The following is a 22500-nucleotide window of genomic DNA, read 5'->3' as shown; positions in this document are numbered from 1 at the left end:
GCACTAGCATCATATTTATACCCGTGTTTAACCACACCTAGCGACAGGGCGCAGCCCCGCCGCGGTCATTGGCCGGGCGCGGTGCTTACGTCGTCCCAGACTTGGAATTCTCCATCGTCGGCTACGCAAGTTATGCACAGATAAGTTGTGTTTTGTTTATCCGTCATTCTTTGCAGAGAATTTACAATGTAATAAAAAAATTATACCAATAGATACTTTGAATGATTACTGAGTCATTCATGCAAAATCAATATGGAACTTTATCATGTCGGGCTTTTCTCAAGAAAGTATTTAATTCACCGCGTTTGGAATGTGATCATGATGTGCGTCTAGGTGGAAGTGAAAGTTGAGTCCTCGTCTTATTGTGATAAAAATAGACAAGTAGGCCAATGCGATGACAAACTTTTATCAAATGCCATTACTGTAAAAAAAAAAAATGAAATAAAAGGTAGACAACGAAGAACCAAACCAGGTTATTATATTATATATATTCTGGATGATGTCAGCGTCAAGTAAAGTTCTTTTTTTATTGTCAAATGAACAACTTAAGGCCAGCCCCCAGAGTAATATTTATGGAATCCTTTGAATTCAAATAGATTAATGCACTACATATTGATGAAAGAATGATCAGAATGTAATGTTAATTGTCTGTTTAGGGAAACAAAAATTGCATGATAGCTTTAGTAAAAAGGGAAATGGTACCTTCAATATTACAGGTGACATATTCTTCAATAGATTATAGCATCCATTCAAAGCAATGGAAATTAGAAAAACATTGAGTTGTAGAGTCAGTCTATATGTGTGTTCAGTTTCACTTAGTGTCCAGTTACAATCTCTATGTCACACACTCAAACAAACACACGCACACAAATGACCACACATGCCAATCACATTCCCGCAAACACACACAGACAGACAATATGCAGGGGAAACCTGAGACCTCAAGTATTTCTTTATGTGTTTGTTTTTTGTGTGTGTGTATGTGTGTGTGTGTGTGTGTGTTTGTGTGTGTGTGTGTGTGTGTGTGTGTGTGTGTGTGTGTGTTTGTGTTTGTCATGTGTATGTGTTAGTGTGTGTGTGTGTGTGTGTGTGTGTGTGTGTGTGTGTGTGTGTGTGTGTGTGTGTGTGTGTGTGTGTGTGTCTGTGTGTGTGACCCAGAATCCCTGATGAAACCTCATCTCCCAGCAGGGGTTAATATTTAAAGTGTGTTGAGAGTTTGGTTGCTGGTCGGCCGAGCCTTGACCAACTCTCCCAGCTCGGTCCCTAAACCCCAGCTGGGGACAACAACAGGTACATCAACGGCCGGGGACAACAACGGCTCTCAGAACCATTCGGAAACACAGGTAAGGTCCAGAAATTTGATATTCAGATATTTGATATCATCAATCCTGTCCTAAAGGAATGTGATTAGTTTAGTCATGATTTCTCGCGCTTTTCCTTTGTTTACTCTTCTGGGTGTGTGTTCATCAATTTATGAGATATTTCTTATCACCGTAAGGGACTCATTTCAGGGTACAAAGGCCAGTGGGCATGATGTGTGGTTCCAACTGACAAATAAACACATTCCCTCTGCTTTATCAGGGACCTGCTTCAAGGGTCAAGTTATAATGAGTAATTGTGAGTCAGTTGAAGTTGGAGTGGGATTAAATCGATAGTAATTTGGCTTGGTTTTTATTTGAATGGAATGCCTTTCTAAAGGGTTCAGAACAGACACTGTGTTGAATTATCGCTATCTTCTGTAACCAATTGTTTTTTTTAAAAAGCGCAGTTAGCTTAGAGTGAAATGTGGGTTCCGTTCCATGAGCGGAATGCTAGGCCAGCTTTCTTCAACATCTGAAAATTGTTTTTGCTTAACATATGCACAAAGTAGAAACAAAACAAACAATTTGATCGAGAAATTATTCAATATATTTATTAATAAATGTATAGATTTAATATTAATGAATGAATAAATTTTAGCACGAATGTTACCTTTCATAGCGTCCATAAAGAGCCACTCACTCAGCATGTACGGGAACTCTCCCGGACAAGAGAGCGGCTCCCTGGGACTCACCTTCCTGGGGAAGAAGGTGGGAAGACACCATGCAGTTGCTCCTGCAGGCCAACAGCGTGAGTACACACACACACACACACACACACACACACACACACACACACACACACACACACACACACACACACACACACACACACACACACACACACACGTATAAACTTTCATGCGCCCCCTCACACACACAGACACATATATACCCTCTCACACAATCAAACGCATCCACACACACACATACACACCTACATGCACACACACCACACACACACAGACACAAACACAAACACACAGACACACACACATGCATACCCTCTCACAAACTCGCATGCACCCACACACAAACACACACACAATGACTGATAAATGTCATTAAACATTGTGCCGCAGTAGATAAACATTGTGTTCAATAGTTTAATGTAAAAGTACAATAAAATGTTGGTTCTTTTGACCTTGGAGAAAGGGTCGGGTGGAGAGCTTAAATATTTCAGATGTTGGGCTCCAGAGTCGACTGCGGACAGTAGAGCAGACAATTCATCTTAAGATAGCAGGGCATAGTGTTCTCGATTTGATCTTACCTGAGTCTCTGGAGGCCAGCCAGGCCTATCGGAACCAGATGTCAACGCTGGACGTGAACAAGTGGCGAACAGACTACTGTGGGTATACTGATGTCTACTGGTTACGTAGTGAAGTACATTTCTGTGCATGTTTCCATCGGTGGGAAAATTGGCTGCTTATTTGGGTTAGGGTTAGGGTTAGGGTTAGGCTTTGTGGTGCAACTTACATTTACATTGACATTACATTACATAATAAATAGAGACATAGTATGAGTGAGGAAATTAATCTCACCTTGTGAAAACACAAAATGTTGTTTATTTTGTTTTGTCCAAACAAAATCCCTTCTCCTTGATTTGTCTCCGACACCTGGGAGGAAACATAAACCGATGTTCTTATTGACCTTATTTACCCTGTCCTGATTTGTGCGCAGGCGCCTGGGAGACGACCAACAGGTCGTCAGATGTCGAGGAGTCCACCGTCTCTTCGAGGGTGGTGCACGCTCCGGTGGCGGCGGCCATCTTGGAGGACCTACCTGGCAGCGTGCCAGACCTTAGAGAGGATTCCCGGCGCCTGGCAGCCTGTCCGGTTTACAGCACACACATCCACCAGAACCCAGATAACACTGCAGGTCAGCCACACACACACGCACACGCACACACGCGCACACATCCACCAGAACGCAGATAACACCGCAGGTCAGCCACACACACGCGCACACATCCACCAGAACCCAGATAACACTGCAGGTCAGCCACACACACACGCCCACGCACACGCACACATACACATACACACATTAATATTAGTAGATGCAAACCAAGGGAATAACTTGTCAATGGGATGGATAGGTGCAATACAAAAAATTACACCCAAACAACTAAAACACTATTTCTATCTTGGGTGTGCTTAAAGTGTTGATGAGCTCATATATCTACCCTTGCCTTACCCTGTTCCCGTTAGAGAAAACCAAATTATTTCCCACAGATTATCTCCAGTCATGATGTCATTCTCTTTTTCCAAACACAGGTGTTTCTAGGAGTAACACGCCCCGCCCACATTCCACACATGGAAGGGTGGGGTTGGGGATGTTGTAATAGCATCAGGGTAAAACTGAGTGTGTCTTTTAGAAGCAAAACCAATGTAACCGTCCAAATCAGTTTAAGCAGGTATAATTAGCATATTATGAAAATGATGGTCCACACTTGTTCCTAGATTAGGATGCTGAAGTTAGCAATGTTTTGGCCTTTCTGTGTGTTGTTCTCTGTCAGTGCTATTCCATGCAGCAACACCCCTACTGTGCAGTACCCAGCATGGTATCCATGTTTTCTGTTCTTAATCAAAATAAAAGATTAAAATCCATTTTAAACTGCATGAAAAGTTTGCTCACTGGAATTATTGTGCTTTATTTTTTTGGCTTTATGTAATAAACTGTATAGATATATGTGTTAAAAAACAATAAAACAATTCTAAATATCCATTTAAACCAGTGTGCTTAATTTTCTATGCATTATATGTATATAACCTCAATAATAGATTGGAGCCATTATAGAGAAGCTAAAGAAATTAACTACAGTAGCTCAGCTATAACTGGACTGTATTTTGTATAAACAGCTGATGTCAATGTTTGATTTAATGGTGGAGTCGCAAACAGGACGATAGCATATCAAACAGAAAAGTCAAATACAAGTCAAATAGATCACACAAACTCTCTTAGAGATGTCCACACGTTTATACAAGCTCTATTTACAGTATAATCCAAATACAAATAGGGACATTAATGCTGTCGTCTCAATACGTGGACTAAATTTCAATGTTTTACATTTCATTAAACTAAATATAGTTTTAACGATCAAAACCCTTCTCCTGGCCATTACATCCCTATTGTACTGTGTGTTGTATTGATTCATATTACAGTCATGTTTGCTGTATTGTCTCTAGTAGCTGCTCAGCACAAGGCCTAGTGTACTACGTGATGTATTGATTCATATTACAGTCATGTTTGCTGTATTGTCTCTAGTAGCTGCTCAGCACAAGGCCTCGTGTACTGTGTGTTGTATTGATTCATATTACAGTCATGTATGCTGTATTGTCTCTAGTCGCTGCTCAGCACAAGGCCTCCTGGATGCAGAGGTGGACCTCGTTCCGCAGTTGGATCTCAGCCGGTCACAGGAAACAGGAAGACGATCAAGGTGCGCAACATAAATTCAATGTGCTTTTGGCAGATGCTGCATTATTTTTGTGTTTCTGTTTAAGAAACACAAAAATATCCTGCTTGGGCATGTTTCATTATGCATGGTATTATAACCAATTGAAAATTGGAGAAGTCGCTGTCCTATTTACAAATCAGTCAGAGACCATAGACGCAATACTTTACTCTTCATAATTAAGTTCCAACAGTTTTGTTGAAACTGGTGAATATTATTTTTATGGTTGTCAACAATGGTTTTCCATGAAGCTATTATGAAGCCGTCTATGGCGTTATTTTGCATCACTCCTCATAAGCCTGATTAAATCCACCATGCTCCTCCCCAGGCGTTGAGGAAGAGGACTCAGAGGACGTGAGGATCTACATCCCTTATGAGTCTGCTGAGCTGTGCATCACTCAGGTGACCCCTTTGTTCCACGCCTTGCCCAGAGCACACACCTGAGATACGAAGGGAGTCATGTTGAATCAAACTCCACCCAATAGTGTCGTGACTTGTAAGAATGACTAATTTCATTTAGAGTTATTATGATGTTTCAATTCATCCGTTGAGCTTCAGGGTACCCAAAGAGTAGACTGAGGGGGATACACCTGCTTATGTAATAGATATGAAAATATGTTTTATAGAAATGTTTTTCATCCAGCATTCTAGACCATCTTGTCACAACAAAATTTAGCTTGTGTCCTGGAGGGGCATGACGTTCAGGGCAGGCACAAGACAATGAAGGGATTATGTTGTGCTCTCTGGCTCTCTCACATGGTCGGCATGATAAGTCCCCCGGCCTAGAAGGTATCTCACCCTGTAACACCCTGGGCATTGTTGGCATAAACACAACGCCACTGAGAAGTGTTTGTGTGTATGTGTGGGTGCTTGTAAACATGTACAAGTTTATGTATGTGCATGTATTTGTGTGTGTGTGTGTGTGTGTGTGTGTGTGTGTGTGTGTGTGTGTGTGTGTGTGTGTGTGTGTGTGTGTGTGTGTGTGTGTGTGTGTGTTTGTGTGTGTGTGTGTGTGTTAAAACAGATAGCCGAAGACATGGAGGCCATGAAGAACAGACACTTTGAAATGGTCAAAGAGCTGGAGGTGAACTTTCAGATTGCGGCTCGAGAAACCCAGGTGAGCTGCTATGTGTTTGTGTGTGTGTGTGTGTGTGTGTGTGTGTGTGTGTGTGTGTGTGTGTGTGTGTGTGTGTGTGTGTGTGTGTGTGTGTGTGTGTGTGTGTGTGTGTGTGTGTGTGTATTTGTGTGTGTGCTTGTGCATTCACGTGTGTGTGCATTTGCGGTCATGCGTTTGCATGCTTCTGTGTGTGTGTGTGTGTGTTTGTGTGTGTTTGTGTGTGAGCATACTTGTGCATGCGCATGTATGTGAGTGATTGCTCCATCGGGCATGTTTTTGTTTGAAGAACAACCCTAGAATGTGTGTGGGCACATAACTGTGTGTGCACAGGGCCCTGTGTCGCTCCACACCTGAAGGACGTAACAGTGGGGGTGGTGGGGGGGGGTGCTTGTTCCCTCACCTGAACCTCCGTCGTCTGGTGTGCGTTCAGGAACGCGAGGTGTTGAAGGTCCGGGCCCACTACCAGAACAAGATGAACGCCCTGAAGACGATGCTTGCTCTCTATCAGGGGAAGGTGGAGCAGAAGGACAAAGAGTGGCACCAGAAAGTCCAGGTACACCGCAAACCAACACATCCCTGCACTCATCGCCCCTCTGCCACCATGCTTGATTTGTCACTATGGTTACGCCCTCTCCTCCAAACCATGGCACAGCCGCCATCACTATCTGGCTTTAGAGCATCATTCACACATCATTCAGCATCATCACCTGAAGTCACAGTGACTATAACCATGAACTCACTCAACCGGTGTGCTAGACCGTACTGTTATCCTGACTATTGTTCATGTGTTGTTTTATGGCTTTTGCTTCAACTTGCATTCTTGGTGACGTACACTTGGTGTGTCACACAATCATCCAAGCTGAACCGGACATGGAAGCCCACTGACTTTTACCGTAGCTGATGCTGCCACCGTACGGCCTTTGGGCAAAGGTTTAAAAATATTGACCGGGCGATAGAGCATGATGGTTTCCTCTTCCAATCCCTTTGCCCTAATTTAACCCAATCACTGATCTCTACAGGCCCTGACAGCCCTGAGGGAGCAACTGCTCGAGGAGCAGGGAGTAGAGAGAAGGAGGTGCAAGGAGGAGGCGCAGCAATGGCACAGGGAGAAGGTTGGAGCGGCCATATGTGTGGAGAAACAAACACACAAAGACAGATGGACGGACGGACGGACAGACAGACACACACGCACGACCGCACGCACACACACATAAACGACTTCCCTGTTCCCTTGACGCTGTCACCCCCTTGTGGCCTCATTACATACACACAAAAAAAAACATACACACAGTTCCTCTGAGACTGCTTCTCTGCTCTCTGATCCTTATCACCTTCATTATATCATCTTCACCATCATCATCATCCTCACCACCATCATCATCATCAAATCTCAATCATCATCACCAAATATTCCCCAATTTTCTTTTTTTCAGAGCAAAATGCTTGAGCTGTTCTCCAGCCGCCTGGACCTCCTCAACAGTCACCAGGCCTCTAGTGAGCATCCGATAGTATACAGTGTGTCTTCACGTGGTGCCTTTGAGTTGTGCGTTAATACGTCTGAAACCTGTTACGATGCTGACCTCCAGCCCTCCAGGAGCTACAGATGGCCAGACAGGAGGTCGGGAAAGTCCAAGAGATGTTGATCGCCGCACAGGAGCAACGACAGGAAGCCGCCGAGGAAGGTGACTCCCCCGAGAACAATGAGGAGTCTGGAAACCCTGCGGTGGGTATGGCCTCCGTTTCTTGTCTGAATATATTGTAACACTGTATTACACAACGTTTCCGTAGGAAAACCAGAAACTATATATTAACGTGACATTAAAACACAAAGGAAATATCTTGTATTCTCAAAGTATTCGTAAAATATTCTGCAGGCCTGCAGTGAGCAAGAGCTGCCACTAGAGGGGGCAAACGCCCGCCTGGAAGAGCTGAAGGAGAGCCTGTACCAGAGAGAGCGTGAAATCACGGAGCTCCTGGGGGAAGAGGGGAGCCCCATCCTTCCGCCACCCTGCGCTACTCTTCTCCCCGTTCTCATCCAGAAGGTTTCATCCAGAAACTCTAATGTTACAATTCTTGACATTGACTATATATTGCCAAATTCATCCAAATGGGAATGTGTCTGGCATTCAGATATACTCACACATTGATAAACACACAGAAAGGTGACAGTTTTACCCTTATTTGTTTCCCAGGCCCATGCGATCTGTCTAACCGTCCCTGAGGCCAGAACCCATCTACAGCAGATGATTGAGGAGAATCAGGCTTCTTTGCTTCAAGCCAGAGACAAACTGGAGCAATTCAAGAAGACCAGAGAGGACCAAATACCCACCGAAGAAGAGACCGCCAACCCAACTGAGTCAGACACTAACGTCATTGTCTTTATTGTATTGTACTTGATTGCCCCACAGAAACCTGATTGGAAGAATCCAGAGTTAGTGCGGATTGCAACGATTGAATGAAGACCCAAAGAGATAAACAGTTTATAGACGGGTTACTTGCAACAGTGCTGTGTGTCATATGAAAACAGAGAGGCTGATCCTGTGTTTTTGTTTATTCCTCCCTGCCAGGCTGTCTGCGTTGGAGGAGGCAGTGGTCGAGGGGGAGGTCATTCAGATGGCTCTCAACTACATTAGAACTGGAGGCATCCCTGTTAAGCGGGGTCAGTAAACACAATTTCTAATTTTTACAGGGTTGTATATTGTTTTGACTCAACAGAATGTATCACTTGGATCGTGTATATTTCGGAACGAAAGATCGAAGGCATCTTAAGCGTTGTGTGATGTGTGTTGACTGGTTGCTCTGACCAAGTGGAACCCTCCCCCTCTCCCTGTTCCTAGAATGCGATGCAGTGGAGGCGGAGGCGGAGGGAGTGAAGACTGTTGGCCAGCAGCTCCTGGGTCTACAGGACCAGGTGAGTCTACCTGACACCTCCCACCTGTCAATAACCAGATAGATGTTCATCTGTTTTATACTAAAGGTAGTCTCAAAGTATTTGGTATTTTATAGATAGAGTATGTCAGGAAAATATTGGACGGTTGGTAAGTAGCAAGTTTTACTAGCAAGTAGCTACTAGTTGAAATGCACACACAAACACACACACACAAACACACACACACACACACACACACACCACACACACACACACACACACACACACACACACACACACACACACACACACACACACACACACACACACACACACACACACACACACACACACACACACACACACAGATGAGTCTCTGTTCTTTATCCCTCCTGTGTCTTTAGTTGAAGCAGGTGAAAGAGGAGAACAAGAAGGTGATAGAGAACTACACAACTGAGAGAACCCTCCGGAAGAAGTTCTACAACATGGTGGAGGACATGAAAGGTCGACAGAGAGAGAGAGAGAGAGAGAGAGAGAGAGAGAGAGAGGGAGAGAGAGAGAGAGAGAGAGAGAGAGAGAGAGAGAGAGAGAGAGAGAGAGAGAGAGAGAGAGAGAGAGAGAGAGAGAGAGAGAGAGAGAGAGAGAGAGACCCATCCTGGTCAATTAACCCTGGCTGCGCTGGGGGTCACACATGTGCTGACCTGTCACCTCTCTCCCCCCGACAGGTAAGATCCGGGTGTTCTGTCGGATCCGGCCCGTGAACCGGGCCGAGGCGGCTCAGGGGGGGGTCGTCGTGGTGGAGAAGCTGGACGATTACTCGGTTGCCGTGGAGACCCCCCGTGGACTGAGGGAGTTCCAGTTCGACCGGGTGTTCAGCACTGAAAGCTCCCAGGAGGAGCTGTTCCAGGACACCCACAGGTGGGGGCTCCCCCCTCTACATCCTCTAGTGGGGGGGGGAACTAAGGTAACAGCTGATTGAAGTAATTATTGTGCCAAAGAAGGCTTGAACATTTTTAATGACAGCAATTTCTGGGAGTCTTGTTCTCGTTTATTGTGTTCAACCGATCCAGCACAGCTGATTGAGCATCCATTCCTTAATCCATGTCTCTTCATATCTACCGTAGACAGTCCCTCAGCGGTATAGTCGTCTGACTGACCTACCTATAGGGAATCGACTCTGTGTGTGTCTATCCACTGTCCCCTGCAGAATGATCCAGTCGGCCATCGATGGCTTCAACGTGTGCATCTTTGCGTACGGCCAGACGGGCTCAGGCAAGACCTTCACCATGGTCGGAGACAAGGAGTACCGGAGCCCGGGCATCATGCCCCGCGCCTTCACCGCCATGTTCGACATCATCAAGGACAACAGCACCCGGTTCGACTGCAAGGTGACACCAGGGCACACACAGAGTCTGATTGGATTAAAGGATATAAAGGACATGGCATCTTGGGCTTGAAGTGCAGGATCAAAACCATGAAAGAGTTATTAAGAATTTGAAGGATATCTATCTGTATTTCTTTTGGCATCCCATCTTAACTTCATAGCTCTTCTTAACTTCTCTTATGGCTTGGTATCTCCCCTCCACGCCACCAATAAACTCAAAAGGGAGGAGACCACACATTAAACTAAACATAGAAGATATCGGTCCATCTATTTCATGTTTCCTTCATGTTAGCTATGAAAAGGGTAAAATGACATTCTGACATGTTATTGACATCTTATTCTCAAATCTCTTCTGGGTCTTTCCTGTTCTCCCATCTCTACTATGTCTCTTATTCTCCACGCTCTACTTTCTCTCTTATTCTCCAACCTCTACTGTGTCTCTTCTTTTCTCAAATCTCTACGTTCTCTTTCTGACCTTTCACTTTATACTCTGTCTCTTATTCTCCAATCTCTACTGTGTCTTTCTCTCTTATTCTCCAATTCCTACTGTCTCTCTCTTATTCTCTAATCTCTCATGTGTCTCTGCTGGTCTCTAATATCTCCTGTGTCTCTCCTGTGTCTCTCCTGGTCTCTAATCTCTCCTGTCTCTCTCCTGGTCTCTAATCTCTCCTGTCTCTCCCTGTGTCTCTCCTGTTCTCTAATCTCCCCTGTGTCTCTCCTGTTCTCTAATCTCTCCTGTGTCTCTCCTGTTCTAATAACTCCTGGTCTCTAATCTCCCCTGTGTCTCTCCTGTGTCTCTCCTGGTCTCTAATCTCCCCTGTGTCTCCCCTGTGTCTCTCCTGGTCTCTAATCTCCCCTGTGTCTCCCCTGTGTCTCTCCTGGTCTCTAATCTCTCCAGTGTCTCCCCTGTGTCTCTCCTGGTCTCTAATCTAACCAGTGTCTACCCTGTGTCTCTCCTGGTCTCTAATCTCTCCAGTGTCTCTCCTGTTCTCTAACCTCTTCTGTGTCTCTAATCTCCCCTGTGTCTCTTCTGGTCTCTAATCTCTCCTGTTCTCTAATCTCTCCTGGTTTCTAATCTCTCCTGGTCTCTCCGGTCCTCCACTGCTCTGCCTCTGGACGGTGGGCTGCTGACCTTTCACTTTATACTCTGTCTCTTATTCTCAAATCTCTACTGTGTCTTTCTCTCTTATTCTCCAATTCCTACTATCTCTCTCTTATTCTCTAATATCTCATGTGTCTCTGCTGGTCTCTAATATCTCCTGTGTCTCTCCTGTGTCTCTCCTGGTCTCTAATCTCTCCTGTCTCTCCCTGTGTCTCTCCTGTTCTCTAATCTCCCCTGTGTCTCTCCTGTTCTCTAATCTCTCCTGTGTCTCTCCTGTTCTAATAACTCCTGGTCTCTAATCTCCCCTGTGTCTCTCCTGTGTCTCTCCTGGTCTCTAATCTCCCCTGTGTCTCCCCTGTGTCTCTCCTGGTCTCTAATCTCCCCTGTGTCTCCCCTGTGTCTCTCCTGGTCTCTAATCTCTCCAGTGTCTCCCCTGTGTCTCTCCTGGTCTCTAATCTAACCAGTGTCTCCCCTGTGTCTCTCCTGGTCTCTATCTCTCCAGTGTCTCTCCTGTTCTCTAATCTCTTCTGTGTCTCTAATCTCCCCTGTGTCTCTTCTGGTCTCTAATCTCTCCTGTTCTCTAATCTCTCCTGGTTTCTAATCTCTCCTGTTCTCTAATCTCTCCTGGTTTCTAATCTCTCCTGGTCTCTCCGGTCCTCCACTGCTCTGCCTCTGGACGGTGGGCTGCTCCCCGCCCAGGTCTCAGCCTACATGCTGGAGCTGTACAACGACCAGCTCCAGGACCTGCTGGTGGGCCAGGCGGGGGAGGGGCCGGCCACGCAGGCCCCGCCCCACGCCCCGCCCCGCAGGGTGGAGATCAAAAGGAACAGGAAGGGCGTGGTGTTCGCCCAGGGAGCGGAGACCAAGCAGGCCACCAGCGCCCCGGAGCTCCTCGCTCTGTTCCAGCAGGCCTGCGCCAACCGGCACATCTCCTCCACCAGTGAGTCACTGCGGACTGGTTTGAATTTGCATTTACATGCAGGGTATTTAGCAGACGCTTTTACCCTGCTTTTACCCAAAGCAACTTACAATCAATGATAAGTATTTGTCAGAAGAAAGGGAAACAACATATTGTCCTTCTGTGGTTTGGAGTCATGGAGTCGTTGTTAAGGGTTGTTCACTGGGATGATGAGGCCGTGGTTAGCCCAAGTTGCTACTGGGCTTGGGACTTGGGAGATTGTACCATGGTTCACTAATTGACCTGTAGCTACTAAGATAGGGTCACTGCTAGCTGGTCTAATACATTGATCCCATGTAACCGGGACAGTTGTCTGACTCGTGAAAAGCAGATGGACATTTCCTCTTATTTTAGTTGCTAAGATGTCAGGAAGACTTATTGACAGACCATATGTTGTTGAAAACAAGAAGATGGCTAGTAAATATGTCTGTCAAAGTGTCTCCATTAGATATCCAACCACATGCTCCATCAAGGCAATGTTCTGCTGTTCATAAGGTCTCATTCATACAAAAACTTGCTAACGGTATCTGACTGCAAACGCTGGTCAGAATGGAACTGTTTGTCTGTTTGCCTTTCCCGTAGAGATGAACTCAGAGAGCTCCCGCTCCCACCTCATCATGGGCATCATGGTGGAGAGTAGGAATCTGACCAACGGCAGCGTGAGCTGTGGGAAGTTGAGTCTGGTCGACTTGGCAGGCAGTGAGAGAGCGGCAAAGACCGGCGCCAAAGACCACCAGCTCAAGGTGGACAGGCCTGGCAAATGTTTGATTTTATTTATCTAGGCCATGTCAATGTTTTTCTATTCTTCACTCTCTTTTTATCACTTCCCTTCTGCTCTCTTCTACTCTCCTTTCTTCTTCTCTCCTATATTCTCTTCTATTCTCTCTCCTCCTCCTCCTCCTCCTCCTCCTCCTCCTCCTCCTCCTCCTCCTCCTCCTCTCCTCTCCTCTCCTTTCATCCCATCATCCCTCCTCTCTTCTCCTCTCCCTTTCTCTCCTCTCCTCTCTTCTCCTCTCAATTCCTCTCCATTCCTCTCCTCTCCTCTCTTCTCCTCCCCTTCCCTCTTTTTCTCCTCTCCTCTGGTCACCTCTCTTCTCCTCTCCTCCCTCCTTCTCTCCCCTCCTCCCCCTCTCCTCTCCTCTCCTCTTCTACAGGAAGCTAACTCCATCAACAAGTCGCTGAGTGCCCTGGGTGATGTGATATCAGCCCTGTCCTCTGAACTGCCTCATGTTCCCTACAGGAACAGCAAACTCACTCAGGTTCAACTCTGTCCATACAACAACCACGACAAACACACCATCATTACAGCACAGCCAGCAGCTTGTGAGCCATGTCAGCCCAAGGCATGCCCTTGTGTATTTATGCCCCTGTTCACAGCTGTTTGTTGTGGGTTGTTCTGTCTCGAAGGTGATGCAGGATTCCTTGGGTGGCAACGCCAAAACCCTGATGATCGTCAACATCTCTCCCTCGCAGTATAACATGGACGAGACCCTCACCTCCCTAATGTGAGTCCATGTAGAAAAGGATGAAGGATATTCAATGAGAGAGAGAGAGAGAGAGAGAGAGAGAGAGAGAGAGAGAGAGAGAGAGAGAGAGAGAGAGAGAGAGAGAGAGAGAGAGAGAGAGAGAGAGAGAGAGAGAGAGAGAGAGAGAGAGAGAGAGAGAGACTTGGCAGAGTGTGTGTGAGAGTGTTAGGGAGTGTTAGGGAGAGAGAGAGAGAGAGAGAGAGAGAGAGAGAGAGAGAGAGAGAGAGAGAGAGAGAGAGAGAGAGAGAGAGAGAGAGAGAGAGAGAGAGAGAGAGAGAAACATGGCAGAGTGTGCAAAAGAGAGAGAGTGAGAGAGATGGCAGAGTGTTAGGCAGTGTGAGGGAGTTTGAGAAAAGTATATGAAAGAGAGAGAGGTCCTTCTTACAAACGTTTTCTGCAAAGGCAAACACTTTGAATGTGGACCCTTCTGAAAGTATCCAACTCCCCACAGCTATGCCACGCGAGTCAAGGCGATCACCAACCACGCTCAGAGAAACCTGGAAAGCAAGGAAATCGCAGCTCTCAAAGAGGTGAGGTTCAGTACACACACGGCTGGAGGCTTACGGACCGAACCCTGGCGAAGGAGGCCTCTGGGTGTCAGGAACGAGTCAACACTCAGTTAATACAGAAGCCACCTTTTACCACGTTGGATAACATCACAAAACTGATGAAACACCAAATAAATACAGAGCAGGAGGTCACAGCAGGTGTGAAAGGTTGTTCCCCTCCTCTTAACAGGTGATCTTGAAGCTGAAATCTGGACAGACGGTCGAGGAAGAGGAAGTCTGAACTCTTCCAAAGCAACTTTAATTGTGTTGTTCTGTGACCATTCTTCTATCATAGTTGACTTAACTTTTGATTCTGAATGTGTTTATTTGTATTTTTTATATTTATTCATGGAAGTCAATGGACTATTATCTGACTGTACTGTACTAATGACTGTAACAATACCTAATGCTCCATAAAGGACTTCTTAGCCTATATGAACACTTCATCATAGTACTTCAATCACATAAACTGTACACACGGCATACTCTTGTTCTCGTTCAATGGTTTGTCTATTTCTGCAATTAATGCAATATTAACGTCACGGCTAGTTACTTCGGGAGGTCACTCCAGTACAGAACAAACCGTACAGAAGTGATTGTGATGAAGAAGTGTTTGTTAGGGGGTCGTTCTGGGTCCCAGACTGGGTGGAACCGAGAGTGGGCAATTAAGGACATCGCGTGTTGTATATCAATGGGGGCTTCTCGGTCCAAGTTCTGGACTTCCCCCTCGATCTGGGGCCCCCTGTAGGCCAGGCTGAGTAATTACAAGGTCAGTTGGTCTGGTGAATGATACTTCTATTGGCGCCCGTTGAATTAGACGAAGTCTCTTTGGGAACACAATGGTGTGTGTGGGATGGAAACAGCTCTGTACATCTTGTACACTCACTGTCAAACACGCAAGTGGTCCCGGCGTGCTGGTGGGTGCTAGAGCTGGACAATGGCTGGCATGGGGACGTGTGTGTGTGTGTGTGTGTGTGTGTGTGTGTGTGTGTGTGTGTGTGTGTGTGTGTGTGTGTGTGTGTGTGTGTGTGTGTGTGTGTGTGTGTGTGTGTGTGTGTGTGTGTGTGTGTGTGTGCGTGCGTGTGCGTGTGTGTTGTTAGATGTGTATGTGTGTGTCTGTCAGGATGTGAATCTGAATGTAAAGTTGGCATAGCTGTTGTACACTCAAATTGTGTGTCGTTCCAAACCAAATCCAATTACCAAAAGGTATTGGTTCAGTCCTATCCCGGGGGGATAGGACATCACACTGAGGGGAGTCCTATCCTCCCTTCAGTGCGATGAACAAGACCTCCATCTTCCACGAGTTAACCAGCGCTGCGTTTTCATTGGTCGGTGCCCAGTCCTATCAGCAGCTCCCAGCTGATATTATACAGCGGCACCGCGCTATACCGCGCTCATTAAGCCAAATTAGCGCGGTGACTCCTAGCTTTGCGTGCAGCGTTTCATTGGCCGTTCCACATCAGAGGCGACCCAGCGCACGGCCCCAGTGATTTGTTATTCTTTAATAACCTCCGTGGTTTAAATCGTACTATGAGCTCCATGGAGCAGCGCTAACAGTGGGACAAAGGCGGCCGCGCAGCCTACAGACCGGCCAGCCCCTCACGGATGAGGCCCCCATTAGGGGCGATGGCGGTGGGTGTCCTCCGGGGATTTGGTAAACCCACCCACACACACACACACACACACACACACACACACACACACACACACACACACACACACACACACACACACACACACACACACACACACACACACACACACACACACACACACACACTGACACGCACAAAACTCATAATCACACACACACACACACACACACAAACCACGTACCTGTACGGTGATCCTCAGATTATACTTATGTATATTTATATATTTATACTTATGAATGAATTGACCACATACAAACAAGCAAATTAAACCTCCTTTATTCTGAACGGCAATGATAGTCTACTGCACATCAAGTGTTGAGAAAATGAGAAAATATAAATATATTGCAAATTATGTTTAGCATCTGTTTTAGTACAGGTTAAATGTCGCAGATTTCGTCAGCCGCTGTGTTTGAATATCTAAACAAGGCCAGAAGATGTGAGTAATGTAGCTACAGAGGGCCGTCCTAAGAAACACGCAATATGATTGGTCTTCCTGGAGTTCTAGAACCTTGAGGAGATGCTAATGAGGTATGGGCGTGGCTTCATGGTCAGACCGAACTCGGCGCTGAGATCCAGCTCCTGGCCGGGGACCTTTTGGAGCCGCAGGTCGCGGAGCAGCGTCGTGAGGAACACAAACATCTCCAGGCGGGCGAATCCGTCTCCAAGGCAACGCCTCTTCCCCATGCCGAAGATGAGGACCTTCTCGGTCAGCTCCTTGTCGAGGCGACCAGAAGGATCCATGAAGCGTTCGGGCCGAAACACGTCTGGATCGCCCCAAAGACCTCTGGAGACCGGGACGTGAAGGATGTGGAGAGCGTTAGAGCGAACGAAAATTCAGTCCAAATGAGGTTAAAGGGATACTCCTACGTACTTATCATGGTTGACTTGGTGCTGGTTGATGAAGACACACGTGTCTTTGGGGATGAAGTATCCGTTCAACGTGATGTTTGTAGTCGTGCTGCAAACACATACAAGACTGACTCCATTTGAATCCCATTTCGAATATCACCATCACTTTGAAGATGGACTTTCATACTTGAGATAACAGGTGAACTCACCAGTGAGGGATAGTGAGGGGCACGTAAGAGGCGTGGCGAAACACTTCGTACAGGAAAGCTTCGGTGAAGGGCATCTTCGGCTTATCTGCAAACCTGGGAACTCTGGCCGAGCCAATGTGTTCATCTAAGAGAGACACAGAGGCATGCAGGGTTTTAGTGGCAATGAAATCCCAGCAACACCTCAAAATTTCAAACACCCTAACCCCTTAAAATCGATTTTTGGAAGACTCAGTTGTTGTAAAACACTTTTTAATCAAGTAATCGTTTAGTTATTAATTTGATTATTTTGCTTTATAGTTAATTTCTGACTCATTATTTCTTATTCACACAGCTATGATTTGGGCTCTTGTCTGTGAAACAGCAAACGTGACAGAGGGAGAGAAAAGAAGCATTGTGAACCCTTCTGAACCCAGAGACCTGGGTTCAAAAGGGTTGACAACACTTTTTGTTGAGCACAAAGTGATTTCTCAGCAAACCCAATCACTATTCAGGGATGCTGTGATGTGAACGCGACTCCTGATGCACACTTTTGAGAGCGCTTGCCACGTGAATGGAGGATGTTAAACCATGTGTGTGTGCATTGGTGGTTGCGTGTTACCGCCTTTGTGTCGGCCCAGAACAGCTCTCTCTTTCTTCACCTCTTTCACACTCCCGTTCTCATTCTGCCTCATCCTGTCTCCTTTTACTGCGGCTCTCTTCCTTGCTCTCTCTCGCCTGGTTTGTGTCTAACGGGCTTGAGAACAAGTCTGTGCTTACAGCAGAAGGCATCGTAGGTGTGCATCTATGCAAGCACTTATGTATAAAGTGGCGCACAAAAGCAGGTGAAATGTGTGGAAGTGTTGGAAAAAGGATGTGTGTGTGCTGTGTGTGTGTGTGTGTGTGTGTGTGTGTGTGTGTGTGTGTGTGTGTGTGTGTGTGTGTGTGTGTGTGTCGTGTGTGTGTGTGTGTGTGTGTGTGTGTGTCAAAGGGTATTTATATACTGCTTTAAATTCTCCACATCTTTTTCATGTTAAAATTCCTGACCGAAAACTATTGCTCTCTTAATTTTCTTAATTTATTACATGTGGCAATCATAAATGATGCATTACTCATTAGCCGGCATGTAAAAGAAGATTTGTGTCACTGAATAATCAACGTTTATAATCAGTACCTATCTCCTGGTGTATTCGGGCCTGGGTGTCTGGGAACTTGATCAGGTACAGGAGACTCCACTGTAGACCAGCTATGATGGTGTCAAATCCTTACAAAGAAAAGCCAACATTTAACTAGAGGAGAGCAATTATCATCCACATTTACACAAGTCTTCTTGAGCATGACTTGGCTATCACCAAGGTAACGGACCTGCTCCGAAGATGTCTATGACGGTGTGAATGATCTGGGTGTTGGAGAGCATGGATCCATGCTGGTCCTCTCCTCTCTCCTCACACTGGGCGATCAGGGCGTCGGTGATGTCGCGGATCGAGTTCTGGACTCAGAGGCGGAAATCAATAGCACACACACAGCACACAGGTAAACACATTTCTACAAGCAGAATCGCTGTTGTCACTGTTTACAGAATGTATTTTAAACATATTTGTTACTTGTTCTTTTGTACTTTTTTCAGAGCAATGTGTGATACTAACGTTGGAGTTTACCGTTTCAGAAGTCCAAACTCAAGTGCTTTCCGCTGGTCAAAAAATTTGCCTGCAGTAATGCCTGCTAAGTTACGCGTGTCTTCCACTTGACTGCTAATTTCAAATTAGCGTGCGTGCAAACATTTTAGCCTCTCCGCGCAGGAACAAAGGTCCTTCTTTGGCTTTGACCACACAGCAAAAACTGCATGTGTGGACACTGATTAATTAAAAAGTTGTCAGCAAATGAGTGGACATTAGAAGAAACAAAAAAAACAGAGATCACAACTAGGCTTAATTTCATAAGAAGTTTGAAAATTATTCATTACATATAAATACAAATCAATACATATTCACTGGGATACATTTTCTTCATAGTTATTTCTAATATTTGTATTTGTATCATTACATATTATGTAATGATGCATGTATTTCTAGTTTGTAGTCGGCTCTCCTACTGTGAATGTGACCAGTACAAGGCTCTCTATTCACGTCTCCTCCACACCTTATCGAAGGAGGCCACGTGCTCCTGGATGTTCCTCTCCATGAAGCCGTTCAGCCTGCGGATGTGCTCGACCATCCTCCTCAGCGACGGACTCGGGAAGTACCGGAACACCGGGAAGAAGTCGGCCAGGTTCCCGGCGGCGAAGATCCTCAGCACCTCGTTGTTGACGCGCACCACGCTGAGGAACTCCTCGTCCTCGTGGTCGTAGCGCTTCCCGAAGCACAGCGCGCACACTACGTTGGCCACGGAGGTGACCAGGGGCCGCGCCGGGTCCAGCACCTGGCCCCCGGGGCCCCCGGCGGCGGCCCGCGCCCGCATGGCGTCCACCAGGCCACCCGCCTCCGCGCACACGTGCTCCTCCAGGAGGCAGGAGGCCTCGGACCCCCGGGGCTCGGCCCGGGAGAGGGTCCGCAGGGCGTGCTTGCAGAGCTTCTTGTGCAGCGTCCAGGCCGGGCCGTACTCCTCGCTGAAGGTCATGCTGGTCCCGTCGGCCACGGCTGAGAAGGTGAAGAGGTCGGGCCGGCCGGCGAAGGCCTGGCCCTGCCGCACCAGGGCCTGCCTGATGGTGGTGTAGCCGCTGAGCACCACCACCGTCAGGGAGCCCAGACGCACCTGGAGCAGGAGGCCAGCGGGGGGTTAACGCGCTGGAGCAGAGAGCTTCAGCCGGGGGTCAATGACCCCTATGGGGGTCCACAGGGTAAATGTCCCCAAAGTTTGCTACCAAAGTTCTCTTTCTTCTAAAAATGTGTTTAGATGTACTTTATAATGATGCATTCAATGCTAAGACTTTGTGCCACTTTTACACATGGCGCAATAGACCGCACTACACATTAGTATTGGCCCAGTTTAATAAGCAACACAATGTTATACGATGTGCAAAAGGGGGATCCTCCACTGAGTCACCATCAGCATAAGAGGTCCTCGCCCTGAAAAGCGTTTACATCCCCTGCTCTAGAAGAACACGGTGTTGTTCTACCATGAGGATTTCATTTGATTTGATTTGATTTATTTGGAATAAAAGACAGATCCAAGGGATATAAGAAAAACATGACAAAGTGCAAGCACTTATTGCCATCATGGTCCCTGATGTTACAAGACAGGACATACATCCACATAAAACAAAACATTAAAACATCATAAAAAATAGAATATGAGAGGCTAAACATATAAAGAATCTTCCCTAACCCTTACTTTCTGTGTTAAAGTGCAGGTGCATACATAGACAAACACCAACAACACAGCTCACATGGAGCAGCTCCAGGATCACCTGGAACACGTCTCCGTACTGGCAGCCGGAGGCGGGTGAGGGACAGGTGGGTCTGGCTCCCCATCTGCAGCAGGTTGCCCACCAGGGGCCAGGGCGTGGGCCCGGAGGTGGCGGGGCGCGGGGCCGCTCCGGCTGGGGCCGGGGCCAGTGGTGAGGAGCCCTCCGGCCCCTGAGGGCCACCAGGAGTAGGGAGTGAGGACACACAGAGCCACGGTGACCCCCGGACACGTCCACACAGGGGTCCCCCGGCATGAGGGGGACCCTGAAGTCTCAGCCTCATGGTGGTGGATACTGGAGGAGGGAAGGGGTCAGATGCTCCCCAGTCAGGGTTAACAAATAGAAACAGTTAGGAAGTAGCAAACCCAGCAGGAAGAATGGAAGAAAGAAGCACAAAATGAGAGAAAGAAAAGGAAGAAACGAAAGAAAGAAAGAAAGAAAGAAAGAAGAAAGTAAGACAGGACATTAAGAAAGAAAGAAGAAAGAAAGAAAGAAAGAAAGAAAGAAGAAAGAAAGAAGAAAGTAAGACAGACATGAGAAAGAAAGAAGTAAGACAGACATTAAGAAAGAAAGAAAGAAAGTAAGACAGACATTAAGAAAGAAAGAAAGTAAGACAGACCATTAAGAAAGAAAGAAAGAAAGAAGTAAGAAAGAAAGAAAGTAAGACAGACATTAAGAAAGAAAGATAAGAAAGTAAGACAGACTTTAAGAAAGAAAGAAAGAAAAGAAAAGAAAGAAAGTAAGACAGACATTAAGAAAGAAAGAAAGAAAGAAAGAAGGAAAGAAAAGAAAGAAAGTAAGACAGACATTAAGAAAGAAAGTAAGACAGACATTAAGAAAGAAAGAAAGAAAGAATAAAGAAAGAAAGAAAGAAGAAAGAAAGAAAGAAAAGAAAGAAAGAAAGAAAGAAAGAAAGAAAGAAGAAGAAAGAAAGAAAGAAAGTAAGACAGACATTAAGAAAGAAAGAAAGTAAGAAAGAAAGTAAGTAAGACAGACATTAAGAAAGAAAGAAAGAATGAATGAATAGATGAAAGAAAGAAAGAAATTAAGTAGGAAAGAAGACAAAAAAAATGAATAAATGAATAATGAAATCAAAGTAAGGAAAGAAAGAGACCATAAACACCGTCCATACCTGGCATTTGGTAGGCCTTCAGCAGGAGATTCTCATGTGATCCTTTGGAGTTATTGGAGGTTATGGTGTCTGTAGAGGAGCCGGCCCCCATCCCCTTATGCACAAACTGGCCCCCGGGATCCACCAACCAGACACAGTAGGTGAGGAAGAAGAAAGTTATCCGGGACAGTATGGAAAGGGTTATCGTGGTGGGGCTGTACATCACCGGAGAATAAGTTTTATCGAAATAAAAATATTTGATCAAAAAATATGTCATAATAATATATATTATCTTCTTCTAAATGCAAATGCTTCAAATTAATACTATTTTAGTCTGCTATTGATTTCATTATTAGTCGTAATTAACCTGTACTTTTGCGACGCCTGCTGGAAATAAGGTGAACAGCGTCCTTGCAGCTCCTCAGGGATTATGATGGACAGAGCTCCCCCATTGACCGCCACAGCAGAAATCCTACATATCTTCCGTCTGAGAAAACTGAAAACTCATCTGTTCAATCTGCACCTGGCCCAAGAGGCAATGTTTTTGGTAGTATCTTCAAGGTTGAATGCACTTATTGTGAGCATTTTTTTTTTGTTTTTGTAAACGCAACACGTGTTGTTTTAGAGGGGAGGGACAGGACATTTGACTGTCAGGTTGTTTGGCGGGTTGATCGTGTTGCATGATAGGCTGTTGGGTCATCAGAGAGGACCAATCAGCCTGCGCCAATTATATGATCAAGGCATTCAACCACGGATTCGATTTCACAGACCTCCCTTATTGTAGTTTTTCTTACCAATTAACCCCAATAAAGTACCAAATCTGTTTTATACCAAAACTAAATATATATAGCCTAGAGAAACTATTGTGTCTCTAGGCTATACATAGCCTAGAGATATGCGATTCAAGTGAGACATTGAGTTTTTACAAGTAAGGTAAGCAACAGAATATACAAGAAAGTTGTCCTATGAGGAGTCAATTAG

General features: G+C 45.9%; 3 protein-coding genes across 3 annotated transcripts in view; 1 reads left to right on the top strand and 2 right to left on the bottom strand.

The window, feature by feature from the left end:
- anxa1a (annexin A1a) overlaps positions 1 to 99 on the bottom strand; it is a 6094-nt gene extending 5995 nt beyond the window's left edge. The window contains exon 1 of the mRNA XM_030358875.1: positions 1 to 99. This exon is cut by the window's left edge and continues 53 nt beyond it. The gene's annotated coding sequence lies outside the window, so the exon portion shown is untranslated.
- A 4583-nt stretch (positions 100 to 4682) lies between these two features.
- Positions 4683 to 14780, top strand: kifl (kinesin family-like). The gene is made up of 20 exons (XM_030359250.1): positions 4683 to 4797; positions 5141 to 5214; positions 5837 to 5929; positions 6360 to 6482; positions 6949 to 7041; positions 7363 to 7423; positions 7516 to 7652; positions 7804 to 7971; positions 8122 to 8285; positions 8497 to 8588; positions 8767 to 8840; positions 9203 to 9302; positions 9524 to 9716; positions 10006 to 10186; positions 11984 to 12224; positions 12825 to 12985; positions 13397 to 13501; positions 13650 to 13747; positions 14220 to 14298; positions 14507 to 14780. The coding sequence occupies exons 1-20, from the start codon at positions 4683 to 4685 to the stop codon at positions 14555 to 14557; spliced, it is 2403 nt and encodes an 800-aa protein (XP_030215110.1). The 3' UTR covers positions 14558 to 14780.
- A 1451-nt stretch (positions 14781 to 16231) lies between these two features.
- On the bottom strand, positions 16232 to 20700 carry cyp1d1 (cytochrome P450, family 1, subfamily D, polypeptide 1). The gene is given in 9 exon segments (XM_030358873.1): positions 16232 to 16755; positions 16843 to 16929; positions 17030 to 17153; positions 18180 to 18269; positions 18371 to 18494; positions 19145 to 19756; positions 20412 to 20432; positions 20434 to 20507; positions 20510 to 20700. Coding segments are annotated over 9 exon segments (1569 nt in total). The 5' UTR covers positions 20664 to 20700; the 3' UTR covers positions 16232 to 16472.
- Between the last annotated feature and the right edge of the window lie 1800 nt (positions 20701 to 22500).

Source organism: Gadus morhua, chromosome 6 (genome assembly GCF_902167405.1).
Source record: "Gadus morhua chromosome 6, gadMor3.0, whole genome shotgun sequence".
Classification (NCBI taxonomy): domain Eukaryota; kingdom Metazoa; phylum Chordata; class Actinopteri; order Gadiformes; family Gadidae; genus Gadus; species Gadus morhua.
This window is presented reverse-complemented; position numbering and strand designations above follow the sequence as displayed.

Coding starts and splice junctions, on each gene's coding strand:
- kifl (XM_030359250.1), top strand. CDS start 4,683: ATGTATGCTGTATTGTCTCTAGTCGCTGCTCAGCACAAGGCCTCCTGG. Junction 7,042..7,362: donor AGCAATGGCACAGGGAGAAG/GTTGGAGCGGCC, acceptor TCTTTTTTTCAG/AGCAAAATGCTTGAGCTGTT. Junction 12,986..13,396: donor CCAAAGACCACCAGCTCAAG/GTGGACAGGCCT, acceptor CCTCTTCTACAG/GAAGCTAACTCCATCAACAA.